This window comes from Lissotriton helveticus, chromosome 6, assembly GCF_964261635.1.
Source record: "Lissotriton helveticus chromosome 6, aLisHel1.1, whole genome shotgun sequence".
In the NCBI taxonomy this organism is placed as follows: domain Eukaryota; kingdom Metazoa; phylum Chordata; class Amphibia; order Caudata; family Salamandridae; genus Lissotriton; species Lissotriton helveticus.
In genome coordinates, this window is record NC_136067.1 from 1408458832 (window position 1) to 1408486379 (window position 27548).

General features: G+C 45.9%; 1 protein-coding gene across 1 annotated transcript in view; it reads left to right on the forward strand.

Annotated features, from left to right (window-relative positions):
• The window catches only part of MTFR2 (mitochondrial fission regulator 2), a 187643-nt gene that overhangs the window by 34348 nt on the left and 125747 nt on the right, over nucleotides 1-27548 (forward strand). The window contains exons 3-4 of the mRNA XM_078647015.1: nucleotides 17993-18097; nucleotides 18620-18732. Coding sequence (XP_078503141.1) covers nucleotides 17993-18097; nucleotides 18620-18732 — 218 coding nt within the window. The remainder of the gene's footprint in view (nucleotides 1-17992; nucleotides 18098-18619; nucleotides 18733-27548) is intronic.

Consider the following 27548-nt stretch of genomic DNA (forward strand, 5'->3'; position numbering starts at 1 on the left):
ATCAGCCCATTATCACAGGATGTTTAGCCTGAATGCAGACTCGAACTAGGATCTTCAGCTCACCAGTCAGCAGCTCTCACTGCTGCGCCATATCCTTTGCCCAGTCATGTTGCAGGGTGCAGTACCATATGTGGCCAAAAGAGGCCCCAAGGGACACTTATTGACAGCCTGTGGTACTGCACACTCAAAACATCGCTTGTTTTAACGTGGAGTCGGAACTGCCATTTCCCCCCACTGCACCATTGTAGGTTTACTTCATAAAAAAACCACAAGTTTTATATTTTATTAAGATGGGGAGGGCACATCTATTGCATTGGTAAAACGAACAGGCATTTATAATGTCAATAGCTCCAACTCCAACAAATGCGAGACCTATTCCATTTCCAATGCTTGTTTTTTTGTGATGGTGTGCACTTCTGTAGAAAGGTTTGAGTCAAGAAGGAATCCAAGTAACTTAACTGGCTCAGCTAGCACAGGTTGTGGTATCATTAGTAGTGGGTATAGATAACCAGGAGTTAGTCTGAGGTGTAATATGGTTGGCAGAAAGCAAAGCAAACTTTACCTCTAGGATTGAATTTTAGACTTGTTCTTGCCATCCAAGATTTAGTGATAGTTTAGCAGGTAGTTAATGTTGTCTTGCACCCCTTTTCCCACTGGTTTGCCTGCTTTTAATCTTGTGTGGGATATGCCAATTTCCAAAATAAGAAAAGTAGAATAGGAATTGATATGGTGATCTCCGAATACTTTTCTCGATTTGTAGATGTGTTCAAGCACTTCAACAGTCTGCAACACAACCCCTGATAAAATGACAACAACATAGAAGCAGGCAGTACACAAACAACAACAAAAATATACAAAAATGAGGAATTGTCTTTGGTTTGTACTCTAAAGTAATATCTGTATGAGTTAGGTGGCGGTAGGAGTGGTTAGCCCCTTTAAAAGGACACTCTTGATACACAACTCTGTGGCCCCGTGGAAGGCTTCGGCTGAAACCCATAGGCCATGGCTATGTAAAATCTGCATGACGCACTTTATTTCTTGAAAAGGTGAAAAAGATCAAATAAACAAGGATTTAGAAAGCTTCTGAGTTGTGCCGCTTCTTACCTGGACCAGGAAGCATTGGAGTAGGAGAAGGAACTGGTTTGGTGAACTGATTAGCGTATATAAGAGTTGGACCATTTAACACAGCGTCATTCCTCTAAAAAATACAAAAATAAATCCGTTCTACAGGAATGTATGATGACAGCCTTGATCTCCTTCACAGCCCAGAGCCTACCAGCCTTTTGACGTTGTGTTATTATTATTATTACAATGAGCCTGTACTGGGACAGGCTCAATAATACCTTCTTTCTTATCGGTTGTTGTTAGAACCAACGTTAACTGAGTATCCGCCAAAGGTTTCCACCGATAGAGCAAGCAGAGAGTCTGTCGGTGAAACTTGGCAGTTCACTGGACTCTAAATAGTGTGAGGGCAACTGCTAGTTTTGCAGACAGGGTACATGAACATGATGTAATTTAGCATGTCATGAGTGATGTAAAATTCAAGGTCCTAAGCACTGTACGACTGAGTGGCAAGTTATAGTTAGTTTATTAAACTGTAACTGGCAAATTTCAGTGTTTTTTTAATATCTCAATTCCAGCTAATTATACCATCAGTTTAACTTTTGTTTTTTCAGTGAATATATGTATATAGACATTACATCTTCCTAGACACTTTGTTCCTTGTTTGTGCTATGCAGTTCCACTTTGCTCAGGGTCATGGACAGATCCTCTATGGTGAAACTCTTAGGCAAGTTACTAGTGATTCCTTAGTCTCTTGGGAGGTGGTAGAAAGTTTGTTTCAATGACTTTGGAGGCAGATGTTATGCTTTTATGTCCTGTTGGGCCTGGTGGATCCGATCTTCCCCTTTCTCTCTCTGTTCCATACAACTTTAAGCTCTTTGGGTCATTGGTTATTCCAGGGGTCCTCTTTTGCTATTGCTAGGGAGGCTGGCTTTCCTCAGTAGTTTGAAAAAAAGATGTGATTGGAGTACTTGGGCTTCCATATACCAGTGTGTATTCTTGATACGCGGTTCCTATTTGGCTATATTCTGTTCTCCACTTGATGCTTAGCTGTCCGCTGTTTTTTCCAGTTGCAAATGGACTGTTAGACAGCATAGGATGTTCGACCTGCTATTTAACCTCCAGTTATTGTTCTGAGGTCCCTTTATATTATCCATCCCCTGTAGGTGGCAGTATTGCTTGTATAGAAAGCTGCACATTGTTGGTTTCGCTGTCACATACAGATGCTTTGAAACCCTCCCACAAGTTTGGAGGATGGTTGACTGGACATAGCCACATTTGTGGTAGTACCTTGTCCCTCTTTCTCTAGATGACCTTTCTGCCAGTTTCCCTTCATGTGTGAGTGGCACTTTAAGTCTGGCATTAGCCAAGACCTTTTGATTTCCCTAGTAATATGTATAATATACTTACTTAAAGGGGGTTTCAGGCATCTATCTTCGCCCATTAGTCTCTTATACTGTCATTCCCATTTTGCTTCTGCCCACTGCAGCGTACAAGGTAAGGCAATAGGTCAGCCTAATTAAGCATCTCGTTAATATCACTTTGAGTGACTGCATTTTGCTCTTTCACAAAGTGCACATCTTTCACACACGGATTTCCCTCTAGTCCCAGTGTTGCCTGATGTGATGATAGGGCACATTTGAAGTGCGCACAGGGCACATTCCAGCTTCATCAGTTCCTGACTCATTCAAACGCTGTTGTAAAATCCCTTTAAAGTTGACTGCTGCTATTTCACAGCATACTGTATTGTGTTCTTCGACTTGGTTTCACCAGTGATTCTTTGATAAACTTTGCCCATTAAGAAAACCAGACTTTATAGTGTTTAAATTACAGCAAACTTATAACAGTTTTATTTAAACATAGACGGGGTGTAATTTGGGTACTATTATCCAATATTTTATACTATGAGCCATTTTCCTTCCTTCTTTCCATCTTCCTTCCTTTCTTTCTTTCTTTCTTTCATTCTTTCGTCCCGCCTTCCTTTCTTCTTGCCTTCATTATCCTTCTTTTTCTTGCGTTCTTTACTCCTTTCATGCATTCTCATTCTTACCTTGCTTTCTTTTTTGCCTCTCCTTTTTTCTTCCTTTTTTGTCTTTTCTTTTTTCTTTCTTTCCTTCATTCCTTTTTTATCCCTTCTTTAATCCTTCTTTCTTTCTCTTTTGCCTTTTCCATTCTTTCTTTCCTTATTGCCTCTCCTTTTTTCTTTCCTCTATTCTCTTTTTTGCCTTCTTTCCCTTTTCTTTTTGCATTCTTTCATTTGTTCTTTCTTTTTTATTTTCTTTCATTGTTTCTCTCCTTCCAACTTTTTTTATTTCTTGCTTGGTATCTTTCCTCCGTCCTACCTGCTTTCTTTTGCATCCTCTCTTCTATTTTCATTTACCTTCTTTCCCTTTTTGCCCTCTTTCCATCTTTTTTGCCCTCTTTCCATCTTTTTTGCCCTCTTCCCTTCTTTGTTTCCTTTTTCCCTTTCCCTCTTTCTCCCACTTTACTCTTTTTTGCCCTTGTTCTTTCTGTCTTTTTCCCCTTCTTTCTTTTTTCTTGCCTTCTTTCCCTTTTTCCTTCTTTGTGCCTTCTTTCCTTTTTTCCTCCTTTCTTCCTTTGTACCTTGCTTCCATTTTTGACTCCCTCTTTTCCTACCTTATTTTTTCCGTACTTTTTTCTTTTGACCTTATTCCTTCCTTTTTGTCTGCTTTCCTTCCTTTTTTTTTCGTTCCTTCCTTTTTTCCCTTCTCTCTTGCTAGGTTCTTTAAGGCGAAGCTAGCAATGAATGTCAGATGATGGCTTTTTGGGGCTGGGTTGGCCAAGACCTTTGTATTTTACTGTGTAACATAGTTATTCATAGAGGTTTTCAGCCAGGCTTCATCCATTATTTTGTGATTGCGTCATTTACATTTTTCTTTCACCCACTCCATCCTGCATCATGGGGCAATGATAGTCCACTTCAGCCTTTGTCTGACTTTACTATGAGTTACCACATGCTGCCCTTTCACAAGGAGCACAACCACACATAGCTGGTAATCTGTACTTTTTGGAGACCAAAAAAAAACGTTTTCCTTTAGCCCTCGTTTTTTTAGGCCGCGCATCAGCGAGCATATGCTGTTTGCAAGACCTGTGGTAATCAGTGTTCGGAGTGCAATCCCACCTGCTATTTATAATTGGCTCACTCCTGCTGTCTGCCTTCTTTGGTGGTTCCGCATTGGCTGGTGCTCCCGATACATCACTTCCTTTTTTTAATCGAGAGCACCGGTAGAGTACAGTTTTTTTACGCTGTACAAGTTCATTCGTTCATTTGGGGATTACTTAAACAAAACAAACCTGGTCATATTGAAGCTTCAGAATAATGATCCTGACATTGTGACACCCCCTTGCCCATTAACTAAAATGCCTTCCTTTACCGCACAGTCTGGAAACTATCCCAATTGCAGGGTGGTCAGGAGAGCGGCACCGGGAGAATTGGCTCGAAGCCGCTGACAATAAAGGTGATTTTTGCCACTTCACGTCTTGTGACTTCTCGTATTGTGTAGGTTATTAGCATCATTTTAGGCTTTCAGGCCATTTCACGGAGCAATGCTGTGCTCAGCATATTACCCCATTAACTCTCGGCAGACTTTTTAGGTTTCGACCTGGCGAGAGCACTAGTGCCCCGCCCAGGGCGAAATCTTATGTCTTACACTGTGTGCTTTAGTTCAGCCTCTCTCTTCCATTGGCTAGCTCCATAAATGGAGGCTAGCCATTGGAAGAGAGAACTGTCTGTCATTTCCCGAGGCGATTGGTGGGCGTTCCCGCCGATTCTTTCCCGCTCCACAACGTCATGAAGACGTGGCCACTGTGGGCGTGTACTTTTTTTTTTTTTTACCACCGATGTTTGTGTTCCTTGTCCGTCTTGTCCCTGTCCCGCTGGCTGTTTCCTGATCACCCTCCCGCTGTCCGTGTGCCTGCCTGCCCCCCTCCCGCTGTCCGTGTGCCTGCCCGCCCCCCTCCCGCGGTCCGTGAGCCTGCCCGCCCCCCTCCCGCTGTCCGTTAGCCTGCCTGAGCCTGCCTGCCCCCTCCCGCTGTCCGTGAGCCTGCCCGCCCCCCTCCCGCTGTCCCTCAGTTCAAGCCACTCTCTAAGCGCGAATGTGCAGACCGTCCTTCACATGATCAAGCACCAGAGTCCGCGGGTCAGCCAGCCGCCCCCTGGTGCCCCGGGGCGCAGACCCTTCCGAGCCGCCTCTGCTGGCAGGCCCGTCTCCTCGTCGTCAACCCTTCATCCACCAGCGAAGGGTTAGCTGATGTCCTGTTGTCGCTGCAGGACGAGCTGGGCCAAATGAGTTTGTGAGTAAGATTTTAGATTAATACTTTATTGTGATGAGAGACGGAGAGCAGGCCGGCGGCATGGCTTCGTCTCAAGGGAAGAGCGACATAGAATTCGCAGACTGGATGGCAACTTTGCCGGAAAACATTCACAGCGTCCCTCTGACAAATTTAGCAATCCCAGGTAGGGCTGGGCAACTCCTCGTCCTTTTTATTTCATATTTTATATGAAAGCACTGTTGTTTGATTCAGCTCAAGTTACCTGATTGCTGCCGTGGCTCGTGCCCTTCGTTGAAAATGTGCGGCTCGTGCGCTAATCAAACCTGAAGTCGGCTTGACGGATACATTGCACTAACGTAGACTGCAGGGTGACAGCTGCGCACAGCTCGTGCCGCGTGGACCAGCGCGCGTGCGTTACACATTTGCCAAATAACACAGCCCCGAGGCACCCCCTCACAATGCACACTTTTGTAACCTTATGTGGGTACTGCATTGCATGAGCGTCCGCCGTGCATCACGGCCGCTATCTGCTTGCAGACATCACCCCCTTCACCGTGGACGGGCTGGGTCTAGTGATCCGTTTCCCGCAAAGACCCTCCCCAAGTCATTAATATTCTCCTCACCTCCCTTAAAGGCGAGCACTGACAGACAGGAAGAGGGGAGCAAAGTTTCCTTTATAATGTGCGTAAGACGTGCAGCCAGGGCGGAGGGAATCTGACCGGGAATGTGAGAGGCATGTCACCGCTGCCCACCTAAAAATAATGGAACCCGCGGCGGAAAATACAGCCTGAACCTACACAGTGACCTAATGGTAAAACATTTGTTTCAAATGACTCAGTCTGTACATCGCAAAGCTGCGCGACGGCTAACCTGCTGTGACCTTGCAGAAGGTCCGTGCCCTCTGCATGCCAGGGACGTGCCCCGGAGCCAGGTGCGGTCCCCAGAGCGAGCGCATCAGAGGGGCTGCAGCAGGAAGATGGCACATGAAATGAAAAGACGCTTGAGAAAGGCATGAGCAGACCCTGCAGCTGACTATCCAGAAGCGGGCAGGCGCTCGCTCCCCTGAATTTACACAACGGAAGCAATGGACGGAAGTAAATTGTGTATAACATCATGTGTATGGAGCAATGCTTGGGGCGAGCTACTGTGGTAACAATAGGGTTTTAAACCTGTTTGCAACAGGACTAATATTATATCTGTGCATTATTTTTCATACTTTCTGAGAATAACATTATCCTTGTGAATGTGTGATTTAGGCCCATTGGAATTGTAAAAAAAAAAAGAGCCCAATGCGCTGTATCACAATCAGGATCTTAGACATCATTCAGTTTTGGAGATATGGTCACAAATTCATGGATTTGCTGCTCCTTTTAAACAACATACCACCTGCTGTGCATTATACAGACTAACACAAAAACAATCTGTTTCTAACTCAAAAAGATCACAAAGTTACTGTCCAGTGCAGCTATTGACTCGAAGCAAAGTTTTTTACCTCTGTTGACTCATGTTCAAAGTTTCAAAGTTTATTTATTTATGTTTTGGCTCTCGTAGAGGGCCACATAAAAGATAAAAGAAAACACATATAACATATTCAGAATAAAATAAAAAAGAAAACACATGTAACATGTTCAAGAATAACTACATGATTCATCCAATAACAAGAGTACCCCAAGAAGGCTGACAAAATTTAAATAGCATATTAATAAATATCTAAAAATCCTTTAAAAAATCAAAAAATGTAGAAGCAGAACATTTCATTTAAAGGCGAGTACAAAGATTGTAGGAAGATATTTACATTGGATATACCCAAGCGGATGCAAATTGGTTTTAGCCATTTAAGGCGCAAAGTGCGAAGTACCGGGCAAATCAATAAGACATGCATACGATCCTGTATACTTAGGTTACAAAAATTGCACATTTTCGATGTTCCATACCATTTAGCTAGAAGGATATTCAATGGCAATAGGTCATGACGAATGAGAAACCACAACCTTCTGATGCCATGCGGTATATTCCATAATACGTAGGCTTGGGCTTTCTTGGCAACATATGAATTAATCAGGAGATCACAACCACCTTTTCTTTGTATTTCATTCTTATCTAGTTGAAAGCCTAGTTCCCAGGATGCCTGTTTTAACAGGATTTTTAGTTGCGCTCGAGAGTGCAGGAACAAAGTACTTTCATCTAGTTTCAGAAGAGTCGCCGCTTTTCTGAAATTCTTTACAAGTTGTGAAAACTCTTTAAAGTTGCCTAATAATTCGCTTTTAAGTAGAGCTCTCATCGTCCCCGGTTCTGCTCTGGCAAGTGAGGCCACCCAACGTACCAGGGCACATAATCCCTGCACCCAACTGCTCCTTAGGCCAAACTCAAGTCTGCACGCTGCCAAAGAGCAGTTGGTATTTAATGAAGCCAAGGATCTTAATAGTTTCCCTTCAGTTTTATGGCAGAAATCCCAGAGTTTTAACTCAACGAGTTCAATGCCATAAATAAGAGTAGCGGGGATCTTAGCCCTATAAACCTCAAGCATACAAGAGAAATGTCTTTTCCCAGTTGCTACGTATAATGAATTTATGCCTTTACCATGTGCAAGGGCTTTTCGAGAACAGTGATCAATATGGGGCCTCTCGCTCAGGTTGGCCGCAATAATTTTTCCCAAGAAGGTATAAGTTTTGACTACCTCCAGCTTCTGACCGCCAATCGACCACCCAAAATTTTCTGAACGGCACAACTTTTTCCCCCTTATGCACATAATTTTGCTTTTAGATATATTAATCCTCATAAAGTGGGAAACTGCAAAGGCATGAAGTGCTTGCAACCTATTTGCTAAACCTTTGGGTGTTAAATCCAAGACGAGAATGTCGTCAGCATACATCAGGCAGGAGATGGGGGCCCCCCCTAGCACTGGAGCAATGCCCTCACAGACAGTTACGGCTGCAGGTAAATCCTGCGTATATAGAGAGAATAACAGAGGCGCCAGAAGGCAACCCTGTTTCAGGCCGTTTAGAGAAGGAATACGATCTGAAAGACCCCTTTCTCCCCCCTGCAACACCCTACACCAGGTTTCCGTATGTAATGTACGAACAAGTTCCAGCAAGTATGGGGGTACTCCAATAGTTGATAATTTTCTCCACAGCGTTCTACGATCCACTCTATCGAACGCTGTGGAGAAATCGATGAAAGCTGCATACACAACTCCCCCTCTCACCTGCGTATACTTGTCCGATATCACATGAAGGGTGGTCAAATTGTCTAGAGTGCCGTGCTCCCTACGGAATCCCGTTTGTTCGCGTGGTAAAATATTGTTCTCATCGACCCAGTCCGAAAGTAGATTTAAAAGACACTTCGCAAAGATCTTACCGACTGAGTCGAGGAGAGCAATCAAACGATAATTACTAGGGGTATCCCTCGAGCCCTTCTTAAAGATAGGAACCAAGATACTACCCCTCCAGGATGCTGGAACCTTCTTCGAATCAAAACAGGATTTAAATAAAGGATAAAGTATTTTACTCCAGAGGGAGGGCTCCTGCTTCAGGACCGTCATAGGGAGTTCGTCCGGCCCCATTGCACCAGACGAGCGCATGTTCTTTATGGCCGCAGCTATTGTTTCCTCCGATGGATAATTAATTTCTCCATCGGTGAATACATCGGGGGGGCGAGTATCCACTAAAGAACCATACCCCCCGTAAAGATCCCAAATATAGGCAGACCAAACCTCTTCGGTAATAGGGATTGGGCAAGGGGTTAATCTATTGCCACATCCCATCCCGATTATGGACCAAAATTTGCGGATCTTACCGTGCGCTACAGCTTCCCTTAGATTTATCCAAACTAAATCTTCCTTTTCCTTTTTTAATTTCGCTTTTAGTCTAACTCTCTTTCTTTTTAACCTCGAAAGTTCTTTTCCCCGTTCCCCGGATCTACTTACAAATTGGGCACGGACTAATTTATTTATTTCTTTGTTCAGTGTGCACAAGGCACTGGGCATGTATACCCGCTTCGGGGGCCGTCTAACCTTTTTCACATCCAAAATGATGTTCCGCAGAAAGTTCTCAAAACTAGCAATTTCCGAGCCATACCAAGCATTCAGGTCTGCTATGGTTTTACATAGAATGACATGCACCCCAGAAATTAGAGATGGATTCCAAAAACATCTACCAGAGGATGCATGAAAGGCTGTATCTTTGCTATTAATCGCCCATGAAGCCGTACTAGGAGGTTTTAAGGAGATAGTCAAGAGTATTACATTATAATCACTCAATGTCGTTGAGACTATCATTAAATCCAGGATACGTGGAAATATATTAAAGTCCGAAATCGCATAATCAATTATAGAGCACTTACTGTGTGATTTATGCGTAAATTTTGCAGGTACGTCCGAGGGAAATCTTCCATTTAGGATAAGACCCTCGATTGCCGAAAGTTCCTCCAACAGTATCTTCCCTCTTTTATTAGTTATTATTTTGTCGGGAAAAAGGGATTGGGGAATAAAGTGCGCCTCTTCTTTGGCTTTATTTCTAAAAAGGTTCATACTGGAGTTAGATATTTTGCAATTTAAATCACCCACAAGTACCACTTCTGAAAAGGGTGATATTTTTTTAACCTGGCCAATATATTGAAAGATCTGCTTCAGCACAGCGTTAAAACCCTCGTCCGGAGGGATATAAACGTTAATAATTATGACAGATGCCATCTTTGAGGGGGTGGGGAGATTGGCTAGAGTTATGGCTTGGAAAAGGTTACTTGGGTCAATATACTGAGAGAATTTCCAATTCCATTTATTTGATAGCAAGCACGCGATACCCCCCTTAGCATGCCCTTTCTTAGAAGCAACCGCCGGGACCTCCAACACAAAATAATCCTTTCTAACATCAATTCTATTAATGCACCATGTTTCTTGAATGCAAATTACATTTGCACCCAATGAAAATAAAAACTCAAATTTCTCTGGACTACTGTGTATCCCGGCAGCGTTCCATGAAATGATTTTCAATTGATTGTTAAAGGTGCTGAAACAGTTTAGGGTTATCTGTGGATTTAGATGATAAAGCGTTATGCAACCAGTTCCACCGATTAGAGTCCTCTAATTGTGAGGGCTTTTGAATCAGTGGCGGTGGTTTCACCTGGGAAACCACACGTTTTCCTTTTGCAACCCAGATCTTTATATCTTTAAGTGATAAGGTAGCCCCACTTTGTCTATCATCCTTTTGGGACAACCCCTGGGAAACATCTTTATAATCAAAATTCACTATAGGTAAAACATCGATACCTGTGCGTTGGAAACTCTCTGCCTGTTGCAAAACCAAATTTACAATTATTTTAGAGTAGAATTTGACCCTTATACTAGTAACATTATTTCCCCCTAGCAAAGAGACTAACTCAATATCGCTTGTTTGAATACGATGCAACTTATCCAATTCACTAAAGCGTTTGAGTAGCCATGATCTATTTAATGGTAAATCAACCTCAAATAATGGAAGAAAGTCCAACACATAGGTGTCCACATAAGCTATGGCCTCTTTTCGTTCAAGAGTGGGAAGTAGCGGTTCCCCTGTCCCAACTGTGAAAGTAAAAGGAGAAGCCAGTGGATTAAGTAGCTCAGAGATAGCTGGATTGGGACTCTTTAAATTTGATTCAAAGGAAGAATTTAAGCCCGAGCCCTCCTTTTGTGTTAAAGCCTCCCTAATCATGAGTGGAGAATTTCCTAGAGTCTCTGGAACACAATAGAGAGGATTGGCTTCCGAAATCACCGTAACGGTAGATGGAATAGGTTCTGTGGCTTTATCTTCCTGATCAATTAGGGTTATAGAGTCTTGAAACATTATCCGCCTCTGTCTTTTCTTCTTATGCTTACGCACCAGTTTCCTTTTATTTCCTTTATATTTTTTACATTTTCCATTTTTTCCCCCTCCTTCTTGATTAACCTCGGAAGTAACTTTTTTATTTTCCGAGCAGAAGATTGGAAAAAGTTCTTGTGGTACTTGACAGTCAGGGCTAGGCATAATTTCTTCCGTTATCTCCAAATCCGCCTTCATGATACAGTTCGGTGCAGCAGTTACAGATGAACCTTTAGCAATGCTGTAGTGTGGTTCAGCTGGCACTGGTTCGGGGACCTTTATCTTGGAATTTTCTATATGCACCTCAGCTTCCCCCTTATTTAATTTAGTACCCTGTAAAAAGAGGGGGGTATTCCTCGTTGCCGGTGCTTTTTGCAGTAGGTTTTCCAAGATTTGAGTAACAGAGGCCAAAATACAGTCCGAGCTGCCTACAAATTTTCCCAATAGGAACAAAATAGAGGCTAACAGATGTTCCAGTGCAATCAGGGATTCTGATAAAGGTTTATCTCCAGCCCCGACTGTAGGACAATTGCCGGATAAATTAAAAAATGGATTCCTGGACGCACTTAATGCCTCAGACAAACATTGACTATTCACAGACGGGGTACTACTATAAAGTGGCAGCCCAGACGGAGTCGCCCCTCCTAAAAGATTGTTAGTTTCCGGGACAGCCGGGCTATTCGGCTTCACATAACGGCCACAGAGATCCAAGTCAATGGAGAGAGGCGGTGATGCTTGAGCCTCAAGGCTGTTCAAAGATGACTCCAAAGGTGGCATGGAGTTATTCACTAGCGAATCATTCAGTGAGAGGGCAGCAAGACTATTAGCCTTGCCCTCCTCCGAATGCTCAATGCAGGGGGTGTCCATACATGACACTTTTGGTGTCTCAAGAGGCACAAAAGGAGCATTGGTATCTACAATATGATTATCATTCGCTTGGATGTCTGAAACAGTGATACATTTTACAGCAGCCATTGAGGAAATTTCCACCGGTTTTTCCCACAGTTCAAAGAGCTGACACTGGCCCTTTAACAGCTGTTTATCCACAACCTTATTTCTCAAGGGATTTGATTTTGTTTTGGCACAGGTTCTTCCACCCACCATTCTCCCCGAGCGAAGTTTTTTTGTCATCTTTTACTACAAGCTTCCCACACTCCGGCTTTACGAGATGGTGGTATTGACAATAAAATAATGCGTAGAAATGAATAATCACGATTTAAAATATTAAATTAAGTCAATGCGATCAGCGTTCAGGTACTCTGGGTAATGGAAAGGTGCAGGTACAGTCCCGAATTCAACAACATATAAATAAGACAACGAAAATAACGGGGCCCAGCCCGGCCTACCTCGGCCACTGAGGGCCACAGAGGGCCCGCCCTTGTCCCGGGCTTCTCCCGGCGCTGCCCGCGCGCGTCCCGCGAGGCGGGAGGCGCTCTGGTGCTTTGTAGCGCCTCCGGTCGCAGGTGGTGGCGTCGGAAGTGCGACGCGGGTCCCGGGGCACCTGGGGGTTGTAGTTCTCGTGGCCGTTTCCCTCACGGCGCGAAAATGGAGCCGCTGGACGCGCCCGTCCCACAGCAGCAAGGAGAGAGTACTGTCAGCAAAGCCGTTGCCCTCACGGCTGGATTCCGCTCAGGTATGTCCCCACACGGAACTCCGGCCGCTCCGGCGCTTTGTAGCGCCTCCGGTCGCAGGTGGTGGCGTCGGAAGTGCGACGCGGGTCCCGGGGCACCTGGGGGTTGTAGTTCTCGTGGCCGTTTCCCTCACGGCGCGAAAATGGAGCCGCTGGACGCGCCCGTCCCACAGCAGCAAGGAGAGAGTACTGTCAGCAAAGCCGTTGCCCTCACGGCTGGATTCCGCTACTGGATCTCAGGTATGTCCCCACACGGAACTCCGGCCGCTCCGGCGCTTTGTAGCGCCTCCGGTCGCAGGTGATGGCGTCGGAAGTGCGACGCGGGTCCCGGGGCACCTGGGGGTTGTAGTTCTCGTGGCCGTTTCCCTCACGGCGCGAAAATGGAGCCGCTGGACGCGCCCGTCCCACAGCAGCAAGGAGAGAGTACTGTCAGCAAAGCCGTTGCCCTCACGGCTGGATTCCGCTACTGGATCTCAGGTATGTCCCCACACGGAACTCCGGCCGCTCCGGCGCTTTGTAGAGCCTCCGGTCGCAGGTGGTGGCGTCGGAAGTGCGACGCGGGTCCCGGGGCACCTGGGGGTTGTAGTTCTCGTGGCCGTTTCCCTCACGGCGCGAAAATGGAGCCGCTGGACGCGCCCGTCCCACAGCAGCAAGGAGAGAGTACTGTCAGCAAAGCCGTTGCCCTCACGGCTGGATTCCGCTACTGGATCTCAGGTATGTCCCCACACCATGTAGTTCATGTCTAGTTTACACCTACGTGCTGGCATCAGTCTGGCCTTGGGACTCTGCTAAAGAGACCACACCTCTGAGGCTGAATGCCTTTTGATTTGCTGAGTCAGGGGATGCATCCACTTGACATACTATTCTTGGTAAATCGGGTCCTCCATGGTAATGAGCCAGGCTGTCTGGGATGCAAAACACACCTCTATCCTCTCCAGAACTTTGAGATCAGATGGAAAAAAGAAGAATACTAATAGCTGCTGTCGAAAGAGATTGGAGAGAAGGAGTTTTTAGGTTTCGACCTGGCGAGAGCACTGCAAAGCAGTGCTCCGCCCAGGGCGAAATCTTATGTCTTACACTGTGTGCTTTAGTTCAGCCTCTCTCTTCCATTCGCTAGCTCCATAAATGGAGGCTAGCCATTGGAAGAGAGAACTGTCCGTCATTTCCCGAGGCGATTGGTGGGCGTTCCCGCCGATTCTTTCCCTCTCCATAACGTCATGAAGACGTGGCCACTGTGGGCGTGTACTTTTTTTTTTTTTTTACCACCGATGTTTGTGTTCATTGTCCGTCTTGTCCCTGTCCCGCTGGCTGTTTCCTGATCACCCTCCCGCTGTCCGTGTGCCTGCCCGCCCCCTCCCGCTGTCCGTGTGCCTGCCTGCCCCCCTCCCGCTGTCCGTGTGCCTGCCTGCCCCCCTCCCGCTGTCCTGAGCCTGCCCGCCCCCCTCCCGCTGTCCGTGTGCCTGCCTGCCCCCCTCCCGCTGTCCGTGAGCCTGCCCGCCCCCCTCCCGCTGTCCGTGTGCCTGCCCGCCCCCCTCCCGCTGTCCGTGAGCCTGCCCGCCCCCCCTCCCGCTGTCCGTGAGCCTGCCCGCCCCCCTCCCACTGTCCGTGAGCCTGCCCACCCCCTCCCGCTGTCCGTGTGCCTGCCCGCCCCCCCTCCCACTGTACCGTGGCGCTGTGGGGTCACCATCATTTATTGTGGGTCTAGAGAATCACTTTGGAGTAACTCACATTTTTTACTTTGTATGACTGTGACAGTATGAGTTTGTCAGCCCTGGTCTCGTGGGTCGCAAAGGTTGGGGTAGTAGTAATTTGTTATACTCTTCGCTTGTGGCAGCACCCTGCCGTAGCTTTGTGTATTTTGTCTTTATTCCTCATTTTCGATTCAATTTCCTTTGATGTTGTCACTTGAGTAGCATAGAAACAGGAACGTATTATGTGCTTTTTTCGAGTGTTTAGGGCAGAATGCGCTGAGAGTCTTTTTTCCACCTTCCCGAGTTCCCGGAGATTTGAATACTTTGTGAAGGGCAGAGACTAGTCGCTGGCTGTTTCCTGATCACCCTCCCGCTGTCCGTGTGCCTGCCCGCCCCCCTCCCGCTGTCCGTGTGCCTGTCCGCCCCCTCCCGCTGTCCGTGAGCCTGCCCGCCCCCCCTCCCGCTGTCCGTGAGCCTGCCCGCCCCCCCCTCCCGCTGTCCGTGAGCCTGCCCGCCCCCCTCCCGCTGTCCGTGTGCCTGCCTGAAATTAGATGTATTTCAATTAGGAAACACCATCACCCATGAGATAGATACCCACCACCACAGCCCTCTCTCTGCAAGGCCGGTCTCCTTGTTAAGCCAGTAACAGGGGTTATTGGGAATATAAGGAAAGCGGGAATACCGCACCTCTACTGTTTCCCATTAGGACACTTCCTCCATTAAAAGTAAGTGAAGGTCACGGGCAGGAAAGCGGTGGAAAACGCAAAATGATTACAGCATTCATGTGATAACTCTCATTTGGCACGATCCACTCAGAGTCTCTTTCGAAGTGCAGTGGTACTCCCACATCTGGAAATGACACTGGTATCCACAGTAACAATAATTCTAGGTGCAGGAATACTGCATCCGTGTTTCTGCCACTCTCACGATGAGGGCCAAAGTCTGGACACTGCATGTGTCTGTGTCAGTTACTGCACAAGTCGATCCTTTAATGGCATTGTGTCTCTTAATGCATGTATTTGTGTCAACGACTTTGTGTGCGCTCTTTAGCTGGTCATTTTTTAATTCAAAAGCTTTCTTTACAGTGTGCAGCTGCCTGCAAATGTGTACTCATTACAGAGCGTTGGTGCACAGTCCTCAACTTATTTTCTGCTCTGTGTGTGTTGGGGCTCTGTGTGTGTTGGGGCTCTGTGTGTGTTGGGGCTCTGTCTGTGTGGCTAGCTTTTTTGTAGGTGGCTCTATGTGTGGGTGGCTCTGTGTGTGTGGCTCTCTGTGTGTGTGCGTGTGGATGCAAATGCAATAGGTCTCGCATTTGCGAGAGATTAAGCTATTGGCATTGTAAATGACAATGCCATTTATTTATAGGTTTTCAAAACCAACACATAAATAAAAAAAATAGTCATTTACAATGCCAATAGCTCTAACTTTTACAAAGGCGAAACCGTTGCATTGTAAATGCTTGGTTTTTTTTTTGTCCTTAGCTGTCACTGCGATGCAGTAAACTGCCTCATCTCAAATAGCTGCAAACACATTTCTCTAATAAAGACATTGTAGCCATTTATGTAATTTCAATATGGAAGTCAGACGAATGCATGTCATCCTCACTCTCTGCTCATTGGAATCACCTTCAGCTCTTCATTGAAATGAATGGTGTCTGATTCCACCAGCCAATCACAATAGAGTCACATTCCTGCCAGGGTATCAAGGATGGCCATTAACCACTTGCGGGCTTAGGACGGCCCCCGGCTGTCCTAAGTAACGCTGGGCGTGTGCTCAGGATGGCCGGGGGCCATCCGAACGCCGCCGATTCCCCCCGCGTGGCGCAAATTGCGCGCCTGCACTGCAGAATTAATTAGTAGGCGGAGTTCGGACAGCCCCCGGCCGTCCCACGCACACACCCAGCATGGGCGGAGTTCGGACAGCCCCCAGCCGTCTTGCGCACACACCCAGCGTGAGGTAGGACGACCGGGGGCCGTCATGAGCACGCAAGGGGTTACGCCCCCTAATTCAAACCCCGCACCGCGGCAAAATTTGCATCGCAGGGAAGGGGTTAAGAATAACAGTCCACAAACTGTTACTTCTTGCATCAAATTGCATTTAAACTATCATCCGAACGGTACACATGTGCCGCTTTAAATCATCCGTCACAGTAAGTGCCCAGTAATGTTGCAAGCACATGGAGACTGACAGCAGGTACATTGCTGTAAGGAGTTGTATTTCAGTTCATAGCATATTCCAATCATGTTGCATGGAAAGCTCTCCGCAACTTCTGCTTTCATTGCTATTTGTGATGTAAATGTCAATAAAGCTCCAGGCCCCTTCCTGTTTTTGCCTGGAACTATCCATCTTGAGCTAAGCAGACTGGCAGCCTGAGTTTCATTTATCTACTTTTAGGAGTATATCCTATAATAATGATTGTCTCCAGAGACAGTTTAGAATGATTTACAGCAGTGTTTGGGACAAAAGGTTGCTGGATTTCATTTCTGGACAGGACTGACGGTTCTCTACTTTAAAACCTCCTAACCCATCAGGGGAGGAAACAGGGCTATATTAAACAGCGCCTTCTTGACAGACAAAGGCTCCTCTCTGCTTGTACGCAGAGCGATTACCCCATCACAGTAAAGCTATGCAAGCATTAAACAAGCATTTGCAATGCAAGAGCTCTCGCATTTGGAGAGTTTGAGGTATTGGCATTGTAAAGGACAATGCTTTTTTAATTTATTTGTTTCGGAAACCTGCAAGCGGTGCGTGAACATGCACTTTGTACTTATGTCATTGCTGAGGAGCGAGGTTGGCAGTAATTGCGCCTCTTTTACTGCCAGCCTTGCTTCTTGTAAGCAAGGACTATAAGCACAAACCGCATGTTTACACACCACTTGCAGGTTTTCAAAATGCATTACCACAGTACCAATAGCTCAAACTCTCGCAAATGTGAGACCTATGTTTTTTAAAATTTTTGTTTTAGATTTAATGAGAACCTCACAGCTTCCCAAACAATGACGTTTTGCAAAAACCATGACAAAACAAAACAAGAATTGCCAAAAGGCTGGCGGCCAATGCCAGACCTATTGGCTTTGCCAGTGCTTGTTTTAAATGGAGCCTGGACTGGGCACAGGAATCTGGACGGCATTGCGGGAGGGGAGGGGGGATTGAAACTTTGTATGTACTTACTAAATGATCTGTCTTGTCACCTACCTCACCAGCTATCTCCTTAGTCTGATAAATGATGGTGTTTACTGGACTGGATCCAGATTGCCCTATAGCTTTTTTATTTTTGTATGTTGGATCTAGTCCTGTAAATAATTTTTATAAGTGCACCCTGTGATTCTGACCAAATCACCTACTATCCCATGCCCTTAAAAAAAAAGTCAAACTGAACTTGTGTAGTGTAACTGATACTCGGGCAAACCCGTCCAAAGCCTGTGAGCCGAGTTCGTGCCATATTAATCTGCAAAAATAAATGTGTCTGTTTCTATTTCCAGTTCATACCAGAGTGGGAGTTTAAAGAATATGGACGTACTCGCAGTGTGGTTCGAATGATTGGAACAGTTCTTCCTTTTCATCCGAACCCGCGACCCCGTTTTCAGGTGAGATAACTATAGGCATGTAATAATTTTCGCAGGGCTGGGATTTTATATTGCACTTGACATTATTTTACAGACATACGGTTTTGCAAATCCTTTAGAATGCGAAGAAAATCACTGTGACGGTTTTGTCACAAATTAAGTGATCCTAGTCAACAGTTGGAAATGGCGTGGACTTCACTGCACTGAGCAGAGAGCGAAGAATTTTAAGAAGTCATTTTTATGCATGTTGTGTGTGTCTGTTTATTAAAAAAATGAATGCTATTCAGTGCATTTACAATGTATTCAAATAAACTATGGTTCGCTGCTTAAAAGTGGTGTCCACTAAAGGCTACAGAAATGCACAAATTAAGCATTGCTTTGTTTTATGTGTTGTGAAAGCCTTCGTGGCCAGAATAAGGGTTTACCTTAATGATCAAAGAAATTTGCATAACTTCGTTATTCTTCATATTCTTTCCGAACGTTAGAATTCATTTCCGTGTATAAACATCCTGTCTAATGTGTTTCCTTCGTGTTTCATAATAGAGTGTAGCCGGGCAAAGTGCTGCTGACTGTGAAACTCTCAACACCATGGTTCCATCTCTGGCTGATGTTGCTTGGCTAATGAATAATGGCAGAGACTCTTGTACAAAGTTCAGGTAATCCAAATTTCTTGTACGTTTCAATTATAAATCAAATCCAGGTCCGATTGCTCTGGCGAGAAACAGCGATTTTTTTGCGCATGCGCCAATGTTACGTTTTTTTGTTGTTGCAAAAATTAAGCACATTTCTGGAAAACATTTTTTTAACTACTCCGATTCAGAGACTGAAATGACTTGCACCGTCACCCTTTAGTTTGTTGTGCTATTTTACTAGATTGCTAGTACAAACAAGATGCAAGACAGTTCAGACTGCATTAGTCTGTCGCAGAAATGGATACACATCACTGGTGTTAAAATGAAAGTAAGCTTTAATGAATGTGTCTTTGCTTACAAGTAAAGATATTTCTTGGTGTAAAATGGAACAATTCCACTATTTACTTACATTTCCTCTATCCTTTACCTCATCAAAGGACATTAATAATATAAATACCTCTTTTGCTCACTATGTTGTCCACCCATTACCACATCTAAAAGTTAAAGTTAGACTAATCAAATATTTAATGTTTATTTAATTTAATTAAATCGTAAACCACATTTAAGAGCTAACCTTGGCGTTACTCTTGGGCTAACATACCATACAATTCACATAATTTTTGTTTAGTTAATTATTAATGTAATTTTAAAGTTGATTTCAAATACCAAACATCGGTTAGGGTAAGATTAGCTTTGGGGTTGAATGTTCCTAATTTTATTAAAATGTGCTTTATTATACATAGTTAAATATTTGATGTGAGATCACATTAGCATCTGAGCAATGGTCCATTAATTTAAATAAAATGTAATTATGAACTATATTTGACTGGTAATAGATTGGGTTAGGGACTAGAACATTTAAATTACATTTATTATAATTAGGATATATTGAAACGAAGGCTAAGGTTAAAGTTGGGATTATCAGACATTTAATTTTTAAAAATGAATGCAATATTTATCATTTGGCAAGAACAAGGTTAGGCATAATGAAGATATTAGGGTCATTATGAGAAGATGTTGTCATAATATTAAGTTTAAGGTTACCTAAAAGTGGAACAGTGAATTGAAGAGGAGGTAAATGAGGAAGGGTGAGGATACAATTGGTTGTCATGGCTAGACTTCTTTGTAAAACAATTCAAAATTTTAAAAGCTCCAGCTCATGAAAATTCTCCTATCTATGGATTTAGCCTTCTTGATGACAGCAGTCATAAGTACCAAGGAGCTGACGTCCTCTTCCCAACTGTTAACCAGCATTCTAGGTGACTAGTACTTCTCTGAAGTGATGGAGCCAGCAATAGGGTTGAGGTTAGTAGGGTGTCTAGATGTCATTGATGTTCCATAGTAGCACAAGTAATATGCTGCTGGTGACACTGTGGTTATCTGGTACCGGCTCCAGCTCTTAAAAAATCATAAAAAAGTTACTAGACCTGAAGGTCTAGTGACCAATAATCTAATCAACCTATTTGTAATGCTCTTGACCCATAAACTGGTTTCAAATGATGTGATCTTAGGCAAATAATGTAATTAATTGACCCGCCATTTTCTTCATTATTACATATGAGAACACCTTGAAATGTGACCGTTCAGGATGTCTGCTGGACAAAACACTGTTTTGTTTGATTTAATAGACAACATTTTTTTCCATATATAAAATATATCTAGCCACATATATAATCCACATGACCCCTGAATTGCCTCTTAGTTCATTAATAGCATTTTCATCAGGACAGGAATGTTGCTCACATCATGCTTAAAAACTAGTACTTTTAATAAATATATAACTAAAGCATGAAGTGGTAGCACACTGTCATTTGTAATCAGCAGATTTTACATTGAAGTGGCCACAGAATGTGTTACTGACGTGGTTTTAAAACTATATAGTGTACATTGTTTTGAAATAAAGTTTCTGCAAATATTTGTCATTTGCACATCCCCAAGTAAAGTGTTCTGGTTTGTTTTGCTCTTATTTAACTCTTTGTTTGCATCACACTTTTAACCGCTTCCGTGCGGCGCTGATTCCGCCCCTGTGCTGGACATTCCAGAACAGGGTGCGGTCGTGACGGAACCGTTCCGTCATCAGCACAGCTCAGCCGTGACTGATGACGGAACAATTCCGTCACAAGCATCGAAGGGGTTAATTACAAAAAAAATGTGCTTTTGTAATTCCTGATATATTTTGAAATATTTGTTAAAATTTACAGGAATTTATTTAAATGCGATGTGTTCTAAGAAAAATAACTGACATTTTTAGACAACTCACTTGATAAAAACCTCTAACTCTAGTAAGAGAGAGAAAAATAAACCTCATTTTCCAAGCTGCAATTATTTAAAAGACAAACCTCTTTCCTTGAACAGACAGCAAATGTGTCAAGATAAAAACCGTTACCAAACCATTCCAGAGGACTATGGAAAGTAATCCAATTGTAATCAAGAGATGTATCCATGGAACAACAAAGTATGTCTTTTTCATCCAAAGATAGAGAGTATACACTCACAGCTTGAAAGGTAGAGGCGACTGTGGCAGCTCAAGTTCACTGGAATCCGACGAGAAGTCATATTGTACGAAGTGGCCAGGCGCTGTTCGTCCTATTTTTGGCAGCTCAGCAGGTTTTGTAGTACCAAGAGAGGACTAGAACTGTGGCATATTCACATAGACATAGTCAATTTTACGAATTGAGATTTCTGTACTTGTTGACTGCACAGTTGTAGTTTCGACAGGAAGAAGTATAATTTCATTGTTGGTTGCAGCTTCTCGTTGGAGAGTGGAATCTTATGTTGTTATTAGAACTTCCACTTGAACTTCCTGTACAGTAATGAGAGGAGTGCAGCAGCAATCCAGGAGCCATCACAACCTATGGTTGAGAATCGGCCATGTAGTGTGGTTTGATCAGATCAATAGAGACAAACCTCTTGTCTCTGTGACCGGCAAGGGGCGGAAGAAACACGGTTCTTGTGCCTTCAACAGCCAGGGCAAGTACAGACACTCTGTATGATGGCCCAAATTCTTTCTTGTCCACTATTTTCTCTCTGACCAGGTCCCCAATCTTTGGGACCCAGGCAGGTCTTGCCGGAACTACCTTCACTTCCCCAGTGGCGGTGCATTTTACTTGGACGTTGCTTTATAAAGCCAGGAATTCATTCAGTTCCTGTAAAACAGCCAAACATTCATTGATGTCAAATGGTGTTTGCGCTGCCACTATCAAGGTCTGGTACCCACATTCTCACCCCAAACAGAACTTTGTATGGAATACGACCCTCCAGGGATTTTATTGGCATGTTATTAAGATCTCTCTGGACCCTGTATAGGTGATTGACCCAACTGCCACAGAGCCTTTGTCTTTGTGGGGGTATTTGTAAAGCGCAATTGCTACTCCACGGGTATTAGGCTACTCCAAGGATGAGCCTAATACCCTTGCTGTTACGGAGTGCTTCGAGTCACGTTTTTCCTCTCAACAACCAAATTTCCCTCTGGATGGTAGGGTGAGGAGTACCACAAGGCCACACCCAAACTTCTCATGTCTTCTTTGTAAGCCTGGGAGCTAAATGCCGGTCCCTGGTCGGAATGTAGTATGCTAAATGCTTATGTCCTGATGAAGACTCGCAAATCCTTCATAACAGTTCAAGCGTCAGCCGAGCACTGTGGCCAAACCCACAGGAATCTGGCACACAAATCCACTGCCACCAAGATGTACTTGTAAGCCCCATCTGAGTGTAAGGGGCCGCACTGGTCCAAAGAAACACAAGCCAAAGAAAGGCTTGTCTGAGATCAAAGAGGTGTCTGTGCTGTACGTGCTACCGTGGAACCTTTCATCTGCTGGCAGATGTCTCATTTACGGACAAAGTCCTTGGTCTGTTTGGTAAGACCTGACCACCAATAGCGATGCTCCAGTAATGATACTGTGCCTAAGCCCCTGTGTGAGCTGACCCCAGACCCTCGTGTGCCGCTAGTATCAATCCCAATCTGTCATCAGTGTTTGGGATTACTCTATCCCTCACTCCTAGAATCTGAGCATACAGTATGTTTTGTGCATCTAACTTGTAGGAGTACTTGAGTGGAAAACCTTTTAGCAAGTGGGTGTCATTGCGGCAGCATTGACGGCCACCATGATGTCTCTGTCTATTCTCGTACTTGAACGAGTGATTGCAGTGCGACTGTTTCCTTTGCGGCCTCATCGGTCATGGAATTTCCTTGAACGTGAACGTCAACACACTGATGACTCAATGTTTGGATAACATGAGCCCTCGGCACGCTTTCAAAGCTTTCAGCTTTGCCACTTGTTCCAAAAGCATCTCGTGATTGATTGTTCAACCCTTTGAATCTCAAAATCCACTTTGGCCCCAATAGTGTACATATATTCATTATAGGACCGGGCACAATAGTATGAATCACACACTGAGTGTGGGGATTTCGGAATCCTTACTTTGTAGTGCCATTATCGGGGCTTTTAGTTCTGCCAGCTGCACTATACAGTCCCCTAGAGGTTTGTTATGACCTTGGTTGTTGGGGTCTGTGGGTGCTGGACTGGAGAAAACTTTTGGTTTTCATGTGTAAGTTGGTAATGTTATTTTCGGTGAACTCTTTAAGTTCAGGTGGTTGTAGGGCAGCCGCAGATTGCTCCGTGGGAGGTGAGACGCTGCCTTGTGCAGTACCCAGTTTGGTGATTGGCTATAGTGGGAGAAGTGGTTTCTGGAGGCCTTGGATTTCACGGCTGCAAGAGAATATGGAAGAGGCTGCATCTTTAAAGAAATAACATTTTGAGTACATTTTTGGTTGAAAGAAGTGTGCTGTAGATCTTCCCCCTGAAGCACTCCTATCTCCAGGGTCCACTTATAACTGCGCTTGTGGCTCCTGTTACTGGGTAACTGAGCCAGAGGAAATTGCCTCCGCTGTGTGAGCTATGTCTGCTAGGTCCTCTGGAGAGGTCGCTGGTTCGGGTTTGGTTGCCCTGGTGTTCCCTTTGCGTTTTGATTTCAGTAGTGGGGCGAGCGCTTGACCCCTATTCCTTCCTGACCTCATAGTAATAACGATACTAGACTTTCCGTGGTCGTGGGGTTTTTTAGGCTCCAGGCTTGGAGACGATTTTTCCTTCTTTTACCATTTCCTGATGGCCCAGATGTAGCTGCAGTTAAGGTGACGGGAGCCTGGGATTAGGTTGGCCGGTGTGCAAGGGGGGTTATAGGACTGCCTAGGTCTTCCGAGGTCTTCCATAAGGTTTCCTTAAGTCCCGATAACCAAGCCTTGGTACTGTGTCGACGGAGTTGGTGGTTGCTGGTCTATGGGTTAGGTTGAAAAAGCCTGTTTAGAGGCTGCCTGGGACCTGGTCGCCCTCCCCCCCAACCCGGTTGATGAAGTCTCTGACCTCCTGTTTCCTCAGTCAGCGCCTCCTCGTTCATGTGCGCTCGTATGCTGCCCACTATGGTATTGTATTGTATTGTAATGGCATTTATATAGCGCTTACTACCCCTGACGAGGCGTCGAAACGCTTTTCGGCGAGTAGCACGCTACTCCGGGACCCATAGAGGATTAGGGTTGAATTAGTATAGTGAAACATGCAAGTACATTTTAAGTGGTGGATAGGTTAGTCAGTTATTTGGATTTGGAATGAAAGCAGAAGGATAGAGGAGGAAAAAGGTTTATATTTATGTAGCTCTTGTTAACGCACACAAAGGATTAGTGGTTAATTAATATGGTGAAATATAGGGTAATTTCAGTGGTGGTTATTAGTCAGTTACTTGGAGTGAGAAGGATAGCGGAGGGATAAAAGGGGAAGAAAGATTTGCATTCATATAGCACTTGTTACCCCTGATGGGTGTTGAATCGCTTTTCTGGCGAATAGCACGCCAATCAGGAACCCATAAAGGATTACTGTTGAAAATTAATATAGTAAAAAAATATGAAGTAATTTGAGTAGTGGATATGTTATTCAGTTATTTGGGTAGTATATTAGTATAGTTTAATATGGAATTTGAGAAGTCCAATCCAATCCAATCTGAAATTTGTATAGCGCACTACTCACCCAGAGGGTCTCAAGGCGCTTAGGGGAGAGGAGTTTGCTACTGATCGAACAACCAGGTCTTGAGTTGCTTCCTGAAGGAGAGGTGGTTCTGGGTACGACAGAGGTGGGAGGGGAGGGAATTCCAGCTCTTAGCCGCCAGGTAGGAGAAGGATCTACCTCCCATGGTGGATCTTCGAATGCGTGGAATCGCGGCGAGGGCTTGGTTGGACGAACGCAGTTGGCGGGTGGGGGTGTAGAAGGTCAGGCGGTTGTTAAGGTATCTGGGTCCTAGGTCGTGGAGGGCCTTGTGTGCGTGAGTGAGGAGACGGAACGTGATCCTTTTGCTGACGGGGAGCCAGTGCAGGTCTCTCAGGTGTCCGGATATGTGGTTGTGTCGAGGTATGTCCAGGATGAGTCGTGCCGAGGCGTTCTGAATGCGTTGAAGTCTTTCCTGCAGTTTGGCTGTGGTTCCGGTGTAGAGGGTGTTTCCGTAGTCTAGGCGGCTGGTGACAAGTGCTTGGGTGACCGTCTTCCTTGTTTCGATGGGGATCCATCAGAAGATCTTTCGGAGCATGCGTAGGATGTTAAAACATGATTATGAGACGGCGTTGACTTGTCTGGTCATCGAGAGGGAGGAGTCTAGGATGAAGCCCCGGTTTCGTGCATGGTCCGTTGGTTTGGGTGCGCTGCCTAGGGCCGGGGGCCACCAGGAGTCGTCCCAGGCAGAGGGGGATGATCCCAGGATGAGGACTTCCATCTTGTCTGAGTTCAGTTTTAGGCGGCTGTTCTTCATCCACTCGGCTACTTCTTTCATCCCTTCGTATAGGTTGGTTCTGGCGGTGGTTGGGTCTTGTGAGGGAGAGGATCAGCTGGGTGTCGTCGGCGTAGGAGATGATGTTGAGGTTGTGTTGGCGTGCGATGGATGCGAGGGGGCTAATGTAGACGTTGAAGAGGGTGGGGCTGAGCGATGAACCTTGTGGTACGCCGCAGATGACTTCGGTGGCCTCTGATCTGAACGGGGGGAGGCGGACTCTCTGGGTTCTTCCGGCGAGGAACGAGATGATCCAGTCCAGTGCCTTATCTTGTATCCCGATGTTGCTGAGGCGTTGAATCAAGGTTTGGTGACAGACCGTGTCGAACGCTGCGGGGAGGTCCAGGAGGATGAGGGCCACTGTTTCCCCATTGTCGAGTAGGGTTCGGATGTCGTCTGTGGCTGCGATGAGGGCGGTCTCGGTGCTGTGGTTGGCTCGGAAACCGGACTGTGAGGGGTCGAGGGAACCGTTGGACTCGAGGAAGGCGGCGAGCTGACTGTTGACGGTCTTCTCTATGACTTTGGTGGGGAAAGGGAGGAGCGAGATGGGGCGGTAGTTCTTAAGTTCGGTGGGGTCTGCTGAAGGTTTCTTCAGGAGGGCGCTGAGCTCGGCATGCTTCAAGCTTTCCGGGAAGGTGGCGGTGTTGAAGGAGCAGTTGATGATGTCCCGGAGTTGAGGGGCGATGACGGAGTCGGCCTTGTTGAATATGTGGTGGGGGCATGGGTCGGTTGGCGATCCGGATTGGATGGTGCTCATCGTGCGGATGGTGTCTTCGGTGCTGATCGGGATCCAGGCGCGGAGGGTGGTGGTGGGGGGGGGTTCGATTCTGTGGGTGGGGGAGTGGTCTGGTCGCCGAAGCTGTTGTGTATGTCTGCAATCTTGCTGTGGAAAAGCGAGGCGAGAGAGTCGCAGAGGTCTTGTGAGGGAATGATGTCATTGTTGCCGGCGCTGGGGTTGGTGAGCTCTTTGACGATGCTGAAGAGTTCCTTGCTGTTGTGGGCATTATTGTCTAGACACTTCCTGAATGCTGACTTCTTGGTGGTGCGGATCAGCTGGTGGTGTTTGCGGGTGGCGTGTTTGAGGGCGGTCAAGTTGTCTGTGGTTGGGTTTCTTCGCCAGGCTTTCTCGAGGGCGCGGCAGTTCTTCTTGGAGTTCTTGAAGTCGTCGTTGAACCAGGAGGCTTTTTTGCTTCCTGGTTTGTTGGGACGGTTTTTCAGGGGTGCTAGGTCGTCAGCGCAGTTGGTGATCCACTGTGCGAGGTTGTTGGCTGCTTGATTGGGGTCCGTTGATCTGGCAGGAGGGTTCTGGTTTAGTGATGTGGTGAGCTGGGCGGTGGTAATTTTGTTCCAGCTTCTGCGGGGGACCTGTTGTGGGTGGTGGTGGGTCGTGGTCTTTCTGAAGCTGAAGTGGACACAGCTGTGGTCTGTCCAGTGGAGTCCCGTGGAGTGGTTGAAGGAGATGTGCTTGCTGGAGGAGAAGATTGGGTCGAGCGTGTGTCCGGCGTAGTGGGTGGGGGTGTTCACCAGTTGTTGGAGTCCGAGATTGGCGAGGTTGTCCAGCAGGGTGGTGGTGTTCCTGTCGTTGTTATTCTCCAGGTGGAAGTTGAGGTCCCCTAGGAGAATATAGCCATCGGAGGGGAGGGCGTGTGGGCTGACAGTCAGCGATGTCTTCGCTGAATTGTGTGCGGGGTCCTGGGGGTCTGTAAATGAGGATGCCTCTGAGTGTGGTCTTGGGGTCGGTGTGTATCTGGAAGTGTAGGTGTCTGGCGGCTGTGAGGGTGTCGTCGGAGCTGGTCGTGATGCGGATGGTGTTCTTGTGGACGATGGCGATGCCTTCTCCTGTTTGATTGATGCGGTCCCTTCGGGTGATCTTGTAACCGTCAGGGATGGCTATGGCGATGTCGGGTGCTGATGAGGCGTTCATCCAGGTTTCAGTGAGAAAGGCGACGTCCGGAGTTGTGGAGTCGAGTAGGTTCCATAGTTCAATGGCGTGTCTGTGGACCGAGCGGGTGTTGAGCAGGATGCACTTCAGG